The sequence below is a fragment of the Salmo salar genome, chromosome 11, assembly GCF_965601325.2.
Source record: "Salmo salar chromosome 11, fSalSal1, whole genome shotgun sequence".
NCBI classification, from domain to species: Eukaryota; Metazoa; Chordata; class Actinopteri; order Salmoniformes; family Salmonidae; genus Salmo; species Salmo salar.
This window is the reverse complement of record NC_138301.1, coordinates 108,795,296-108,812,130: the sequence shown is the minus strand read 5'-3', so window position 1 is coordinate 108,812,130 and position 16,835 is coordinate 108,795,296. Positions and strand designations below refer to the sequence as shown.

The window sequence follows — 16,835 nt, the reverse complement described above, 5'->3', positions numbered from 1 at the left end:
TCAAGTTTTCTGTTCAAACCTGAATCGCTACTCTTGTGGCAGAAATGGGATAATCCCATCCCTGTACGCACAGTTTGCTTGCTCTGTAATCACAGTCACTGGTTTGTCAGCAGTTCCCCCCATAGATGTATAGGGCTAGTTTCCCGGACCCAGAACAGACTAAACCACAGATAACAGATTAGTTCTATAATTTTTGAGTAAACCAAATGTAAACCTCGCCCTGGACTGGAACGGGATGATTTTTAATCCAGGGCTATTTTCCTATATAACAGTATTAGAACATTTGTAGATATAAAATAACACACACATAACTAGCTAAAACATTCAAATGATCAAATAAACACTTTCTAAATTCGCATTCCTCTAGTAATTTTTGTCTGTAGTTACGAGCTTCCTATTGGTCAAGGTCTGTGTGTGGCGTCTGTGTAATCTTTATCCTGTGATTGGTTGTGCACGTGAAGCGCGATGTTTGAATTGGTTGATTCAGTGGACGCCTTTGAGTGAGGTGTCTATGCACAAAACAAGGGGCATTGTCAGGTAGCATTTCATGGCTAGATAGAGCAAGTTGTTTCTGTTTAAAATAGTCGTTTTTGGGGGGGTGGTTGCATTTACGAAGATAACTCACCGCGACTGACGAGGTAATTTGATTTACTGTAGAATTAGAGCATTCACTTGATGAAACTAACGTTACCTGAAGCGAAATACCTTTACTAGATAAATGGCGAACGTTAGCCAGCTAAGTTGTCTTGTTTTTGCTAACGTTAATCAGCGCTTGCTAGGTAACGTTAGTGCATTTGAGATTATTATTGTACAATGAAAAGCGCGTTACAAATGTATTTTTATTTTGTAAATTAAATGCAACACATCTTAATTAAGAAACTATTTGCTAGATAACTGTTAGTTACCGAGGCAGTTTAGTTAGACAAAGCAGTTAGTCTGTTTGCGTGTACCTGCCAATCACCAAGCCAGCCAATGGATTGCTTTATGTTGGTTCAAAAGTTTGGGCCACGTTTTCAACACTGCAGCAGCAGCCCTGTAGCTAATGTATTCAGATGTCTAAAAATATCAGTAATGGCATAATTTCATTTGGGATTGAGGCATGGAAGTGGCTGAATCTAGCACGCGAGGTGGGACTTTGGACTTTAAACCACTTTTAGATCTGAAAACAAACTGGGCTAGTTAACCCTCTAGAATAAACACCAGTCTTTTGCAGACCAGCAAACTTGACTTGGCCCCGAGTCATCCAAGGTTCCCTTCTAATCAGATTGCCTTGTAACAAGTTACATAGTCCCGTGAAGCTCAGTTGGTAGAGCATAACGCGCCGGGTTGTGGGTTAGATTCCCATGGGGGACTAGTACGAAAAAATGCTTAAAATGTATGCAATCATTACTGTAAGTTTTTAAATGAGTAAAATGTAAAATACACATGAAAGATGTCAAAAAGAAAGGAGGATCAAGGCACTCTTCATATAATGAATTAAAATGCCTTTATTTGTATGGCATGTTCAACATGCCAGACCAGTTGAACATTTCCATTCAAAATGCCTTACAAATAAAGGCATTTTAATTCATTATATGAAGAGTGCCTTGGTCCTCCTTTCTTTTTGATGACCAATTTACCCCTTTACCAAAGAGCATCTTCTGTCTACCAAAACCTACTACTGTGTACCTTAGCAGCGCTTCCCTTCCTCCCTTTTCTACATATGAAAGTTATTTTAGTAAACCTGGAAAACGTGTTGATGTAGATTTCACTCACTCTTGACAGCTCTGTGATCCCAGAATCTCAATTCAGTCACCCAACAGGTTATGGCGTTGTCTATGGCATCTCCGTGTGGAGTCCTGTCTGACGAGGAGGAGGGGGGCATGGCTGTGTTTGAATCCACGGCAGCTGACATCGGTGGCTTGGTAGGACAACGACTGAACGAAGTGACTCTGCCTGAGATCTCCATCATCTCCCCTGGACTAGAACCTCGGCCATCCATCAGAGAGGTGAGGCCTTAGCTCTGACTGAACTCATAACACTCTGCACTCAAGACATATTTAAGGTTCCTTTATTACAGGCCTACCAGTACTTGTTTATCAGTGAATGTAATGTTAATAGGTAGCACAACACTACATTGTGGTCACGGCTTATTTAGAGACACCTTTCATCACGGACTATTCTGCAACACTTGATACAACTCTTTTTGAAGACAGTGAAGTTGGACAGTGGTTCAGTTTTCCCAGACTGTCATTTTCTTTGCAACGGGCATTAGGGTAGACTCTAGACAGTTATTTATTGGTTGCAGTGATTTGTCACAAGGCAATGAGACGGGCCATCTTTTCACAAGTGCTTTATTACTCACAAACATGAATGCTTTATTCTCTGGTCAGACGTTACACAAGCTGTTGGCTTAGGGACTACTCCCTCTAACTGACCTATCAATCCTGTATGACATTTTTTGCTTGTCATTTGTACATTCATAAACATTTTGCGCCAAAAACACAGATTTCCATTGGAACTTTCTAAGTGTGTAGCTGATTTACACAGGGGGGGGGGGGGGGGGGGGTCAGTGATAGGCCTATAGTATGAAAATGTTCAACAATGCTGTTCATCACAGAACAGTACTATCACCACTTTCTTTCCTCCAATATTCAGAAAGCATTGGCAAAGCCAGGGGTGATCAGACAAGGCAGCGGTGGTGAGGGGAACACTGACAAAGTGAAGGTGTTTCTGCGTATCCGCCCCCTGACTGAGGGAGAGAAGGAAAGAGGAGAGGATCAGGTACGATCTGCACTCTAAATTCCATCCCATCCTATTATCGTCCCATCCTATTCTCCATGTCAACTTTGAAGTACTTGTGAGACAGGTGTTATTTCCCCTCTTCTCATTTCAGGGCTCTGTGTGTGTGCAAAACGAAGAGAGCCTGATGCTCAAAGCCCCCAAAGACTCCCAGAACATGAAGAGTGCAGAGAGGGGAGTCGCCCAGAGCATGCACAAGTTCAGCTTCTCACAGGTACAGTTTCACCTTCACACAAGACCTGAGAGATAAGACTATACTATGACACATACTACATTAATCACAGATGTCGTTTCATGTGTACCTCTAGATCTTTGGTCCAGAGACCAAACAGCAGGACTTCTTCGAGAGCACCATGAAGGAGATGGTGAGAGACGTGCTTCGTGGAGAGAGTCGGCTCCTCTACACATATGGTGTCACCAACTCTGGCAAGACCTACACCATTCAGGGTGAGATAGGATTGGTTGATGTAACCACAGAAAGCTAGACATTTCCACTCTTGGTTTAGCTGTTTGCTAAGTATACAGTGGCGATGGGTACCACAAAGTACTGACGTGACCTTTCCCCTGTAGGAGTGGGTCGTGAGGCGGGCCTCCTGCCCCGGGCCCTGGTGTCTTTGTTCAGGAAGTTGCAGGGCCGTCTCTACGGGGCCATGGACCTCAAGCCTGTCCTCTACCAGGAGGTACGCCAGCTGGACGCCGGTGAGGTCCGGGCTGAGGAGATCCGCAGAGACTCTCTGCTCAAAGATGTGAGGGAAACAGAAGCACAAATCACTCTGGAATCATTTGTCAACTAAGTCACATGATGCCACGTTCACCTCTCCCTGTGTCTTCTCTATCACAGGAGGATGGCATGACTTCTCGGATGCGAGGCGGCACTAGTACCTGGGACAGCGGTATCGGTGGACACTCCATAACCAGCCACATCGCCACCCAGCTAGAGGGTGAGGGCATTCAGAGTGTAACATGACTCTGCTCTCTGACGCCTGGTGGGCCCTGAAGCCAAGTCTAGATTTAGACCTATACAGCATTTACACCGCTTTACAAAGCTGCTTTTTTATATAGGCATTGGTAGTATGTAGAGTATAATCCTGGAGGTTGTGTGGTCACTGCTTAACACGCCCTTGTCTCCCAGCAGACTCTGACAGTGTGTGTCTGGAGCCAGACAGCCTGTCTCACAGTGGAGGGGAGGAGCTGGAGGAGGGGGTTCAGTTCTCTGTGTGGGTGTCCTTCTACGAGATCTACAATGAGTTCCTGTACGACCTGCTTGAGGCTCCGCCCTGCCTCCAGCCTAAGAAGAGGGCCATCCTGCGGCTGAGTGATGACAAGCAGGGGAACCCTTACGTCAAGGGTAACACACATTCACTATGAACATGCTTGTAGATAATATCTAATATGTAGATAGTATTAATGTTTTTCATTGTAGTTTATTCACATTACTGACCTTTGTTTTTGTGTTGTGCAGATCTCACCTGGGTGCAGGTCCGCAGTGCAGTGGAGGCTTGGAGAGTGCTCAGGGCTGGCCGGAGGAACCAGAGCTTTGCCAGCACTCACCTCAACCACAACTCCAGCCGCAGCCACAGCATCTTCTCCACCCGGATCCTGCACGTCCACCCAGAGGCTAACCAGGGCCAGGCCACACGTGTCAGCGAGTACGTCCCATCCAGGCTTCTCATTCTCCAACCTACTGTCTTATCCTAAGTGTTCTGTCTGATCTGACATTGGTGGTGGTAGTAGTAGTGATTCTGTCCCACTAGGTTGTCTGTGACTTAGTATAATAGTGATTCTGTCCCACTAGGCTGTCTGTCTGTGACCTGGCTGGCTCAGAGCGTTGTAAGGACCAGCACAACGAGGAGAGGATGAAGGAGGCCAACAATATCAACACCTCCCTCCACACCCTGGGCCGCTGTATCACTGCTCTGAGGCACAACCAGAACAACAAGTAGGCCACACACATCTAAACAAGAGGAATTCATCAAATGTAAATTAAATGCATCCCAGCATTGTACTGTCCAGATGACACGTTCTCCTGTCCCTACAGGTCGCGACCCCCTCAAGTGGTGCCGTTCAGAGACAGTAAACTGACCCGGGTCCTCCAGGGCTTCTTCTGCGGCCGCGGGCGCTCCAGCATGGTGGTCAACATCAACCCCTGTGCCTCTACCTACGACGAGACCCTGCAGGCCCTCAAGTTCTCTGCCATCGCCACACAGGTACAAACAGCTCTCGCCTTGCAGTTAATAATACAGCCTTGGTTTCAGAGAAATATTCAGTGGGTGTGGTTGTGACCTCTGTCGTTGGTCTCCTCTCTCAGCTGGTCCATGGGCCATCCACCAAGACCCGGGTGGCCTACATCCTGTCCCTGCTGCGGGAGCCCCAGCCTCACTCCAATGACAGCACTCTGATTGAGGAAGACGAGGACAGTGATGAAGATGGGGACATCACCATGTTTGATTCAGATGTATGTCCTCCGTCCCACTGAATGAAATGTCAACTTGTGTGTGTTGGACCTCAGTGACTGACTGGGTCTGTGCTGTGTTCAGGCTCTGCTGCGGGCCATCGAGGTACTAAAGAGGGAGGTGCAGAGGCAGCGGGAAGAGAAGGAGGTGCTGGAGGCCACCGTCAGAGAGCAGGTGTTCTCTGAGATGATGGAGGTCATCTCTGGTATGGAGAAGGACTTCAGCCAGACCCTGGAGACAGAGAAGGCTCTGATGGAGGAGAGGTTTGAGGACAAGATCAACAACCTGCAGAAAAGCCTCAAGAGATATTACAACCAGGAAATAGAGGTGAGGGATAGGACAGTCTGTAGATGAAGTTATCAGGTCTTTCAGTGGGTTTAGAATAGAGTTTTCTATGCTACAGATGGTTGATTCCTTTCCACCTTCCCTCCCATCCTAGGAGCGTGATGAACAGATTGAGGCACTGACTGCAGCCCTGGAGAAAAAGGGAGGTGTGTCCCTAGCAGAGCCAGCCCCGCTCCCCCTCTTCCCACCCCTAGCCCCGGGGGGAGAGGCTGAGGGTCCCACGCCCCGTCGCTCCCAGCGCCTGGCCTCCACAACCACAGGAGAGCTGAGCAGAGTGAGGGCTGAGCTGGACCAGTGTCGTGCTGAGCTGCTGGAGAAAACACAAGGTAAGAGGAGAGGGAGGACCAGGACAATTGGGAACGAGGGAAGTCTAGATGATTGATTGGCAAATGGCATGGGTCTTTATAACTAACTCTCTTCCAGAACTGAGGCGCGTCCAGGGGCAGCTCACACCACCAGAGCACTCCGACGCCCTGACCAACGCTGCCGACCGCAAGCTGGGGGAGGGCCAGAGGGTCGGTACTCCAGCCAGGGGCGTAGTCTCCTCTCACATTACCTCCGTACCTTTTTGTATTAAACACTAACTATTGCTGGGATTTTAACATGTTTGTGCCTCTGCTGCAGAACCTGCGTCAGTTGCGTCTGGACCTGCAGAGGCTGGGTCTGAACCTGCAGTCTGGAGAGAGGGCATGCTGCCGCAACACTGGAGGGGAGAGGCTGCGCCATGCGCTCACCGCTGCAGACCACACACTGGCCAAACAGGTACACACCTATAGAATTCAATAGGACTTCATTCCTTGGCAGGGGAACACTTTGTTCTTAGTGATCCTAGGCAGGGGAGGGGAACACTTTGTTCTTAGTGATCCTAGGCTGGGGAGGGGAACACTTTGTTCTTAGTGATCCTAGGCAGGGGAGGGGAACACTTTGTTCTTAGTGATCCTAGGCAGGGGAGGGGAACACTTTGTTCTTAGTGATCCTAGGCAGGGGAGGGGAACACTTTGTTCTTAGTGATCCTAGGCAGGGGAGGGGAACACTTTGTTCTTAGTGATCCTAGGCGGGAGGGGACACTTTGTTCTTAGTGATCCTAGGCAGGGGAGGGCTGCTACTAGTTGGTGTTTTACATGCTTTTTCAAAGGGGCAGAATTCAACTGGAAATCTGTGGGAGGTAGACTTCGTAGCCCCCCCAGTGTAAAGAAGAGAACCCTGTCCACCCCTCACCCTGTCCACTCCCTCAGGACCAGACCCTGGTAGAGCTACAGAACGGCCTGCTGCTGGTCAAGGCTGACCTGAGGAGGAAGGCGGAGACCCTGGCCCAGATGGGTCAGATGCCCCCCTGTGGCTCGGCCTCTGCTACTCCCGGCTCCTGTCAGAAGAGGGGTTGTGGGGCAGCAGGCAACGCTGAGAACCAGCCCCCAGAGAAACGACACTTCTTCCGCTCCCTTTTCCCACAACACACCCCGTCACGAAGCAGACAACAGGGACGCCCCCGTGAACCTCAAACCACACCCTACTCACGGATCCTTCGCTCCCGCCAACAGTCCCCTCCCCCAAGTCCCGGCCCCTCTGGCAGGTACAGGGTTACCAAGTGCTGACTTGAGAACTAAAAGTCAGGATGCTGATTTTATCCTCTACCGTTATGCAAACAATTGTTAATCTGTACTATTTTGCAATTGTTTTTAAATGCCTTTTTATTTCAAGTGTTACTACAGTATCTGCACTGCTAAGCTATCTTCCTTATGAATACAAAAGTTGTTTTTGTAGTGGACTCTGGAATACCTGAGTATTAAACACAATGCTACAACTTTTCAGTTTCTGATCTGAGAATAAATGTTTGTCAAAATGCAGGGTAACATTTGAGATTCTGGTTGAATGTGGACTGATGCACATATTACCTCATGCTAAAGTGCTTTAAGAGTTGTTACAATTAGACATTTAGTTTAAATGTTTCTAATGTAAAGGTTTTGCTTTCAATGTTTGTCCAGTCTTTCAATATACTTTGGTGCAACAGTGAAATTTATAATAAATTCTTGTAAAGAAAAATGTTAACTGCATGCTAATGTTACTTTCCATTGATTTAATAACACTCCCAACTGTCAATGGTTCAGAGAATTCTTTCATATTCAAAAGTAGGGTGGCAACTGCTGCACCGACATGTAAACATACACAGAAAATATTTACATTATGTATAAGGGTAGACATTCAGTCTCCTTCTATGGCATTAAGTACTAATTCACCATAACTGTATATGGAACCAACAGGATATAAGGCAGAGATGAGATTGTCCCATTAGTCAAAGTGATGCAGAGCTTTCAGCTAGCCAGTGGGGTGGTGTGTCAGGGGGAGAAGGAGGACAGATCGAGGGGAGACACCCTCCTAACTGGGGTGTTGTTGGAGGACAGCGGTCCAAACAGGTCTGTGGATGAGGCCTCCATATGGTCTCTGACCTGGGAGATCTGTCTGAGTAGAGCCTTGCCTTCCTCACGTGCCTGTAGAGGGACACCAAAGCAATCAGCCAGCACCATAAATAAATCTGGTCTGCAACTCCAACAGGACTGACACTTTAGCTGTACCGGACAAGCAGTAGTGTATGTAGATATTTCGATATGGGACACTTTTTCCCACGAACAACAGTTCAACTGGAGGCATTGCTTACGTCATTGTAGTCACAGCAACGTTGTGCACACAGTGAAGCCTCGTCATAAAGTTTGTTCTTGAAGTAGTACTGGCCAAGGTAACGCAGGGCCGTGCTCACCTCTGCATGCTCCAGCTGCTCCTGTAAGCACAAACGTTTCACTAACTCCAGGTGCATATTCATAATGGAAACCGTTTACAGTTAAAACGGAAGCAAACTGAGCAAAACGAGTTTCCATTGAACAAAGTTAGGTAGGTCTCTTTGCTTCCGTTTGAATAAACGTTATGCAACAGAATCGGCATAATGAATATGCCCCCAGCTGTGCCAACACAGGGACTGGTTCTAGACTGACTCAATGGTACAAACATTCCTTAAAACATACCTATGGAATAACCCACATAACAATTTGGCTCAATACTCCAGCATTTTGGATTTGCGATAAAATGTTTTATATGAAGTGACAGTACACAATGTTACCTTTTATTTGAGGGTGTTTTACTGTTTAGAAATTAAAGTAATTTGTATCTAGTCGCCCTATTTGAAGGCATAAATATTTTGACAAATTCACCTATTGTGAATAAAATTGTTAGAAGTTTAGATTTGGTACCATATTCCTAGCACGCAATGACTACAAACTTGTTGGATGCATTTGCACTTTGTTGTTTTTGATTGTTGTGCCCAATAGAAATGAATGGTAAATAATGTGTCATTTTGGAGTAACTTTTATTCTAAATAAGAATAAAATGTTTCTCAACACTTCAAATAAAATATTATTTGTCACAATGTGGATGCTACCATGATTACGGATAATCATGATGAGTGAGAAAGTTACTGACCAGGTTTCCATCCAACCTTTTTTATGAGCGTGAACTAGGTCTGATAAGTAAAAGAAAGTGTCATGGCAGGCCTGATGGAAACAGCAAAATGTCGGGAAAACTTTCCAAATGTCGACACAATTAAAAACACTAGACAAGGAGGGATCTTTTTGTGTCTGTCACGCAATATGGAGTGTGATCCTCCCACTACAACCCTGGAAAACATTTATTTGATTCCAGATGAAATCATTTAGAAACTTCACAGGGTGGTGAAAGTGCACAGTGAGGAGCTTGATGCTCCTTTCCAATATACAGAGGCTCTTATTCTGGTGACATGATGATCAATGCTTGACTGCTGTTTGACAAATAATCTCACTCTTTTTCCTCCATAAAAATCTCATGTTGGTAGCCTACCCTACTTTGCAAGCTGTTGGCTAGAGCGCAACATGCCAAGACCAGAGTGGGCTATATAACGCAACATTTTTGTGTGACAAAACCATCAGAGTTGTAAATGCGATGGAAACCCATTTAACTTTTTTTATTTGGTACATTGAAATTTAACCACAAAACAACATTTTATGTGCACTACGTCATTGCGCACAAACCTGGCTACAGATGCAAAGATAATGCCCCCCTCTCACCATAACAGTGGCCATTTTTCTTGGGGGTATGATATGTCTAACTTTCTCACCCATCATTATTCACAATTCATTCATGATTATCTGCAATCCTGGTAGTATCCACATTAAAATGTAGAAGTGTTCAGAAACATTCTATTCTTATTTACATTAAAAGTTACTCCGAAATGACAAAACATTTTTACCATTAATTTCTATTGGGCACAACATAATCCAAAACAAAGTGCAAATGCATCCAACAAGCTTGTAGAGCCACTAGTTCAATGTAATGTAGCCATTGCATTCTAGGAATGTGACCAAATACCATACTCAAAAACACTAAGTGAATTTGTCCAAATATTTATGACAACTTCAAATGGGTGACTAAATACATAAAGTGCTTTAATTTCTAAACTGTAAAACAGATACAGTGCATTCGGAAAGTACTCAGACCCCTTGACTTTTTCCACTTTGTTACATTACAGCCTTATTCTAAAATTGATTAAATATTTTTTTCCCCTCATCAATCTACACACAATACCCTCATAATAACAATGCAAAAAAATTGAAATATCACATTTACATACAGTACCAGTCAAAAGTTTGGACACACCTACTCATTCAAGGGTTTTTCTTTATTTTTACTATTTTCTACATTGAAGACATCAAAATGAAAAAAATTACACATATGGAATCATGTAGTAACCCAAAAAGTGTTTGGTAAAAGACCAAGTCCATGTTACGGCAAGAACATCTCAAATAAGCAAAGAAAAATGACAGTCCATCATTACTTTAAGACATGAAGGTCAGTCAATCCAGAACATTTCAAGAACTTTTAAAGTTTCTTCAAGTGCAGTCGCAAAAACCATCAACGCTATAATGAAACTGTCTCTCATGAGGACCGCCACAGGAAAGGAAGACCCAGAGTTACCTCTGCTGCAGAGGATACGTTCATTAGAGTTACCAGTTTCAGAAATTGCAGCCCAAATAAATGCTTCACAGAGTTCAAGTAACAGACACATCTCAACATCAACTGTTCAGAGGAGACTGTGTGAATCAGGCCTTCATGGTCAAATTGCTGCAAAGAAACCACTACTAAAAGACACCAATAAAAAGAAGAGACTTGCTTGGGCCAAGAAACACGTGCAATGGACATTAGACAGGTGAACATCTGTCCTTTGGTCTGATGAGTCCAAATTTGCGATTTTTGGTTCCAACTGCCGTGTCTTTGTGAAACGCAGAGTAGGTGAACGGATGATCTCCGCATGTGTGGTTCCCACCGTGAAGCATGGAGGAGGTGTGATGGTGCTTTGCTGGTGACACTATCAGTGATTTATTTACAATTCAAGGCACACTTAACCAGCATGGTTACCACAGCATTCAGCAGCAATACACCATCCCATCTGGTTTGCACTTAGTGGGACTATAATTAGTTTTTCAACAGGACAATGACCCAAAACACACCTCCAGGTTGTGTAAGGACTATTTGACCAATAAGAAGAGTGATGTAGTGCTGCATCAGTTGACTTGGCCTCCACAATCACCTGACCTCAACCCAATTGAGATGATTTGGGAAGTGGGGGACCGCAGAGTGACGTAAAAGCAGCCAACAAGTGCTCCGCATATGTGGGAACTCATTCAAGACTATTGGAAAAGCATTCCTCATGAAGCTGGTTGAGAGAATGCCAAGAGTGTGCAAAGCTGTCATCAAGGCTACTTTTAAGAATATAAAATATATTTTGATTTGTTTAACACTTTTTGGGTTACTACATGATTCCATCTGTGTTATTTCTTAGTTTTGATGTTTTCACTATTATTCAACAATGTAGAAAATAGTAAAAATAAAGAAAAACCTTTGAATGAGTAGGTGTGTCCAAACTTGACTGGTACTGTGTGTGTGTGTAATATAAACACACACACACACACACACACACACACACACACACACACACACACACACACACACACACACACACACACACACACCATTGGGTTGCTCACCCCACAGGAGAAGATGTCTTGGATGTAGATGATGTAACACTGGGCCGCATCGTCAGACTCATTAAGCTGCTCGTGAAGTCTGTCAACATACATATGTATTAGGGAATATAAAAAAGTCTCAACACAGCATTAAGTGGACCCACACATATACATGCTTTGATGTCCATACTTCGCCAGTTTCAGTAGAGCCATTCTCTCCACGTCCCCCACAGAGTACGCCCTCCAGTAACACTGCACAAAAAGGAAGAATAAAACTTAATGACAGATCACAGCAGTGGTTCATATATTACATTCAAATCTACAGGAAAATGAAAAATAATGGTAGAGAGAATGCTGCTGTTGCTAACCTTCTTTGCCTCGACGTGCTGTGAAAGTTTCTCGTAGCTCTCTCCCAAAGCAACCAGCATACGAGAGTCATTGGGCCTGAGGGCCACAGTGACACGTCATTCACACTACAGTATGTAAGGATTTGGTAAGACTTTACTACACGATACCAAGCACCCACTGACAACAGAACCCTCTACCTTGGTTTTTACTCAAACACACACCTGAGCTGGTGGGCCTTTCGATAGTAGTAAAGACAATAGAATGGCATCTTGAGGATCTCATAGGTCTGTCCCAGGCCATACCAGGCACGGTAGTCTCGTTTGTTCACTTCAATAGCGTGCCTGACCAACAAAGAAAACATACACAGAAATAGAAAAGCATGGAGCACAACTCTCTCAGACCCATAGGATCAGTAATGCCAGTGTGGTGTGCACCAGTTATTTCTTTATATTACCCTTAAAACCACTACTATTTTGAATGTTGTTGCTATAAATTGTCCTGTTTGAAATAGCCCTAGCAAACTTCACATTTCTCAAGTAAAAATTACTCATTACTATCAATATCAGTAAAATGTCCTCGATAAATGACTGGTTGGGTCAGTATCCATAACTTTTGGTTTATTGTCCCAGCTCTAAGCCATGCCATAGTGGACAGTCAGTCTGACCTGTAGGCCTGGATGGCAGCAGAGGTGTTCTTCATCTCCATGTACTCGTGGCCCATCAGAGTCCAGGCTCCCAGGCAGCGAGGGTTCAGCTTCAGAGCCCTCTGGAAGTACAGCGCTGCCTTTTCATGCTGCGACCGCAGGCTGTAGTAGTTACCTACACACAGACAGAATACACTCGTTAGAAACATAACATATCACTTGTAGGTAGAGTTGGTTGTACTTCTTAAGTCCTGAAAGGTCTGTCTGTGATTACTGAACATAGTAAAGAGTTCTGGTAAGGGTGTTTATGTCCGGCTTTGACTTGAGAAGAGGTGTGGTTTTCTGTCCTGCTTTTTTTTCTTCTCAGTCCTGTTTAGCTGTGTAGTGGCAGAATCCTTACCGATGACACAGCAGGTTTCTACCCTGTACTTGTCTATCTCCACCAGGTTGTGGGCCAGGTAGCTGAGCTCTGGCTTCATGCTCTGTGGAAACACAACAGACAGTCAGACATGTTCATAAAGACAGAGCCCGACAGATGGAGACAGTCAATTAAGTGGGGTCTCACACGGACGTATAGCAGGTTGGAGAACGTGTCCATGTTCTCAATGCGAAAGGGATCCTGCTCCCGCAACTCATTGAACAGAGCCAGAGCCTGGTCAATATCTATGACAAAGAAAAGGATAGGTGTGAAACTGAATAGAGGAAAGAAAATACCTAGCAGAATGTTTCTTCATATTACTTTATTGACTTGACAGACCTCGGATGTTGTGGTAGGCCACAGCAATCTGTGAGATGATATACGTGCTCTTGGAGAAGCCGGACTCAATCAGACTCTGGTATTTCTGCAGGGCCTCTTTGATCATCTGCAGCTCTGTGTACATGTGGGCCATGAAGAAGTCTCTGATCCAGCAGTCTGGCAGAGACAGGGACTTCAGCTGACGAGAGGAGCCACAAGTATATCATTGTAATATTCTATATAAGTTCATTGACATGTAATGTAGTCCAGTAGATCTGGGAACTACTGTAGTGGGTACAGAGGAGAAATTATCTGTGTGTGTGTGTGTGTGTGTGTGTGTGTGTGTGTGTGTGTGTGTGTGTGTGTGTGTGTGTATTACCATGTCAATGTTGGTGATGAGGTTACAGAGCTCCAGCCACGCTCCCCAGTGTAGAGGTAAGGCATGGGTCGCCTCCACAAACACTTCTACCGCCTCCTTCAGTAGATCCAGCTTACGCAGAACCACCCCATACCTGCACAAACGCACAGGTTTGTGAGGTTAAAGACTCACTGTACACGTATATGGGGGAGGTCGTAAGAGACCTGGTCGTGTGGTGCCAGGACAACAACCTCTCCCTCATCGTGATCAAGACAAAGGAGAGGATTGTGGACTACAGGAAAAAGAGGACCGAGCACGCACCCATTCTCATCGACGGGGCTGCAGTGGACCAGGTTGAGAGTTTCAAATTCCTTGGTGTCCATATCACCAACAAACTATCATGGTCCAAACACACGAAGACAGTTGTGAAGAGGGCACGACAAAGCCTATTCCCCCTCAGGAGACTGAAAAGGTTTTGCATGGGTCCTCAGATCCTGACTGGTTGCATCACTGCCTGGTATGGAAACTGCTCGGCCTCTGACCGCAAGGCACTACAGAGGGTAGTGAGTACGGTCCAGTACGTCACTGGGGCCAAGCTTCCTGCCATCCAGGACCTCTATACCAGGCGTTATCAGAGGAAGGCCCTAAAAATTGTCAAAGACTCAAGCCACCCTAGTCATAGACTGTTCTCTCTGCTAGCACACGGCAAGCGGTACCGGAGCCATAAGACTCCTGAACAGCTAATCAAATGGCTACCCAGACCCCTCTTTTACTCTGCTGCTACTCTCTGTTTATAAATCTATGCATAGTCACTTTAACTCTACCTACATGTCCATATTACCTCAACTAACCGGTGCCCCGCACATTGACTCTGTACCGGTATCCCCTGTATATAGCCTCCACATTGACTCTGTACCGGTATCCCCTGTATATAGCCTCCACATTAACTCTGTACCGGTATCCCCTGTATATAGCCTCCACATTAACTCTGTACCGGTATCCCCTGTATATAGCCTCCACATTGACTCTGTACCGGTATCCCCTGTATATAGCCTCACTACTGTTATTTTACTGCTGCCCTTTAATTATTAGTTACTTTAATTTTCTATTTTTTACTTAACACTTATTTCAATTTTTAAAGCATTGTTGGTAAGGGCTTGTAAGTAAGCATTTCACTGCTTAATACAGGTTGTTGTAGTCAGCACATATGACACATAACATTTGATTTGAGTGTGTGTGATAGTGCGAGGTGCTTACAGGTACAGAGTGAATCCTTCCAGCTCTCCAGCACTGTGTTTCTTACTCAGCTCCACCCTCAGCTCCCGCAGAGCCTCGTTACGCACCTGACCTTTCTCCAGAGGCCCTGCAGCCAATCACAGCAGGCAAAAACAACAAATCAAGACATTGAACTCTGTCTTGAGACACAATTTTGATTTAGGTGGCATTGATGCTTTTATTTGGTGGCATAGAAAGCTTAGCTCCTCACCCAAGCTGTCCACAGTCTCATCATCTTTCTTCTTTTCTCCAGACTGGAAACCAAGGAAACAGATGAGTGTCAGAATTTGACAACATTGAGGAGTTCCAAGTGTTCTGGACAAATGTATTGTCTCTATTCCCATTTTGACAACTAGATTTCTAGAGGTGATGTTGCTGTGAATTGAAACACCTTCTCACCAGATAGCGAGAGTACATGTACAGGAAGTATGCTTTCTGGCTGCGGCAGCCGCGAAGGAAGTAGGCAGCTCGGTCATACTCTTTCAGGTCAAAGTAGGACTTGGCCAGGCCAAGAACATCCAGGTCCTGAGCATCCTCCTACAACCAGGATGACAGAGGTAACAGATTGTACATATCACTCAAATGGCCTCCAATTCAAAAACACAAGCAACTTGTTCTTGCATTAACAAGGGAAATATTATCTTTAGCCACAAACCTCAGTAAAAGTTGCCGATGGAGGTAATTCATTCTTGGGAAGGGGGTCCAAGGCAAATGCCAACTCTGAAGCCCTAAAATAATTTCACACAACCATCGGTGATATCACTGACGTAGTTAACTCAATGTTTTATCAACTTCAATATGAACCTGTATTAAGAAAATAAGAGCCTGAACCGGTCTGAAAAGAAATAGGCTAGATTTGACAAGACTTGCAAGTTAATCGTTGGATAGCTAGTTAGCATTAACAAGCTAGCTAACAACTGTGAGTTCACCAACTGAAGCTATTCTTCACTGAAATAAATACAATGATCATAACATCAAGAATAGAGCTTCTTACCATTTCACGCTATGTACAAGTCCTCTTTCTTTACAAAGCGATATCACAGTGATCAGCTGTTTTTTAATTTGAACTAAATCGCCAAACTCACTACACAAGGCCGCCATTTTTCATACCTTGATTTTACGTCATAAAAACACAAGTCACGATTGGACAGTATTAGGGCTAATCGATTTATAGCAATAGCTTTTCAGCTGTTTACCTGAAATTCTTCTTTGCAATGTAACAAAGTTTTAGAAATGAGTTGAAGTCTTCTAAGAATAGGCTACCTAAATATTTGTAAGTGAGATGGAAATCAACTACAATGCCGTTCAGAATGTATCCAGAGGGTGGCAGCCTGTACCACAGAACACGATGCATTTTGCTACAGTACTGTCAAGACAGCTAATTAGGTTTCCAGTATGTCGAATAAAAAAATGTATGACAGGCCTGATGGAAACAGCACATTTGTCGGTAAACTTTCCAAATGTTGACAAATCAAACGATTTTATGAGCAAATATTGATAATATCAAAGTACATTTTGAGTCACGGGATGACATGTATGGTCCTCCCACTACGATTTGGGAAAGCATGCCCTTTATTAGGCTACAGATTAAATACATTATGATGAACTTCACAGGGTGGTGAAAGTGCAGTGATGAGCTTGATGCACCTTTCCAATAAATATCGAGGGTCTTATGATGATCGATGCTTGGCTGCCATTTGACAAATAAAACGAATCTTTGTCCATAATAATCTCAACGTGTTGGCTATACATGCACTGTATCTGCAAAGTGTTGTCTAGAGCCCACATGTCAATACCAGAATAGAAACATTCGCTATATAACGCAAAATGTTTTATGACAAAACCACCAATA

At 44.5% G+C, this 16,835-nt stretch overlaps 2 protein-coding genes across 5 annotated transcripts; one reads left to right on the top strand and one right to left on the bottom strand.

Moving 5' to 3' along the window:
* The first annotated feature begins 477 nt into the window (after window positions 1-477).
* kif20a (kinesin family member 20A) lies at window positions 478-7,619 on the top strand. Of its 3 annotated transcripts, none has more exons than XM_045690092.2 (17): window positions 478-638; window positions 1,792-1,988; window positions 2,638-2,763; window positions 2,876-2,995; window positions 3,090-3,228; window positions 3,352-3,527; window positions 3,623-3,722; window positions 3,917-4,129; window positions 4,244-4,430; window positions 4,577-4,720; window positions 4,820-4,988; window positions 5,090-5,236; window positions 5,319-5,561; window positions 5,674-5,905; window positions 6,003-6,094; window positions 6,204-6,341; window positions 6,815-7,619. In XM_045690092.2, the coding sequence occupies exons 2-17, from the start codon at window positions 1,806-1,808 to the stop codon at window positions 7,169-7,171; spliced, it is 2,766 nt and encodes a 921-aa protein (XP_045546048.1). In that variant the 5' UTR covers window positions 478-638; window positions 1,792-1,805; the 3' UTR covers window positions 7,172-7,619. The 3 variants fall into 3 exon arrangements, with proteins under 3 accessions (XP_045546048.1, XP_045546049.1, XP_082814379.1); XM_045690093.2 differs by having other exon boundaries at window positions 511-638; window positions 1,803-1,988; XM_082958253.1 differs by having other exon boundaries at window positions 525-638; window positions 1,765-1,988.
* Window positions 7,250-16,248, bottom strand: LOC100380698 (cell division cycle protein 23 homolog). 2 transcript variants are annotated; one of them, XM_014129368.3, is made up of 16 exons: window positions 15,978-16,248; window positions 15,639-15,711; window positions 15,383-15,520; window positions 15,195-15,237; window positions 14,966-15,071; window positions 13,730-13,862; window positions 13,372-13,549; window positions 13,180-13,277; window positions 13,015-13,096; window positions 12,636-12,789; window positions 12,193-12,312; window positions 11,992-12,067; window positions 11,814-11,875; window positions 11,645-11,723; window positions 8,233-8,352; window positions 7,250-8,065 (listed from the first exon to the last, which is right to left on the bottom strand). In XM_014129368.3, the coding sequence occupies exons 1-16, from the start codon at window positions 16,082-16,084 to the stop codon at window positions 7,913-7,915; spliced, it is 1,722 nt and encodes a 573-aa protein (XP_013984843.1). In that variant the 5' UTR covers window positions 16,085-16,248; the 3' UTR covers window positions 7,250-7,912. The 2 variants fall into 2 exon arrangements, with proteins under 2 accessions (XP_013984843.1, XP_013984842.1); XM_014129367.3 differs by having other exon boundaries at window positions 7,634-8,065; window positions 11,630-11,723.
* Between the last annotated feature and the right edge of the window lie 587 nt (window positions 16,249-16,835).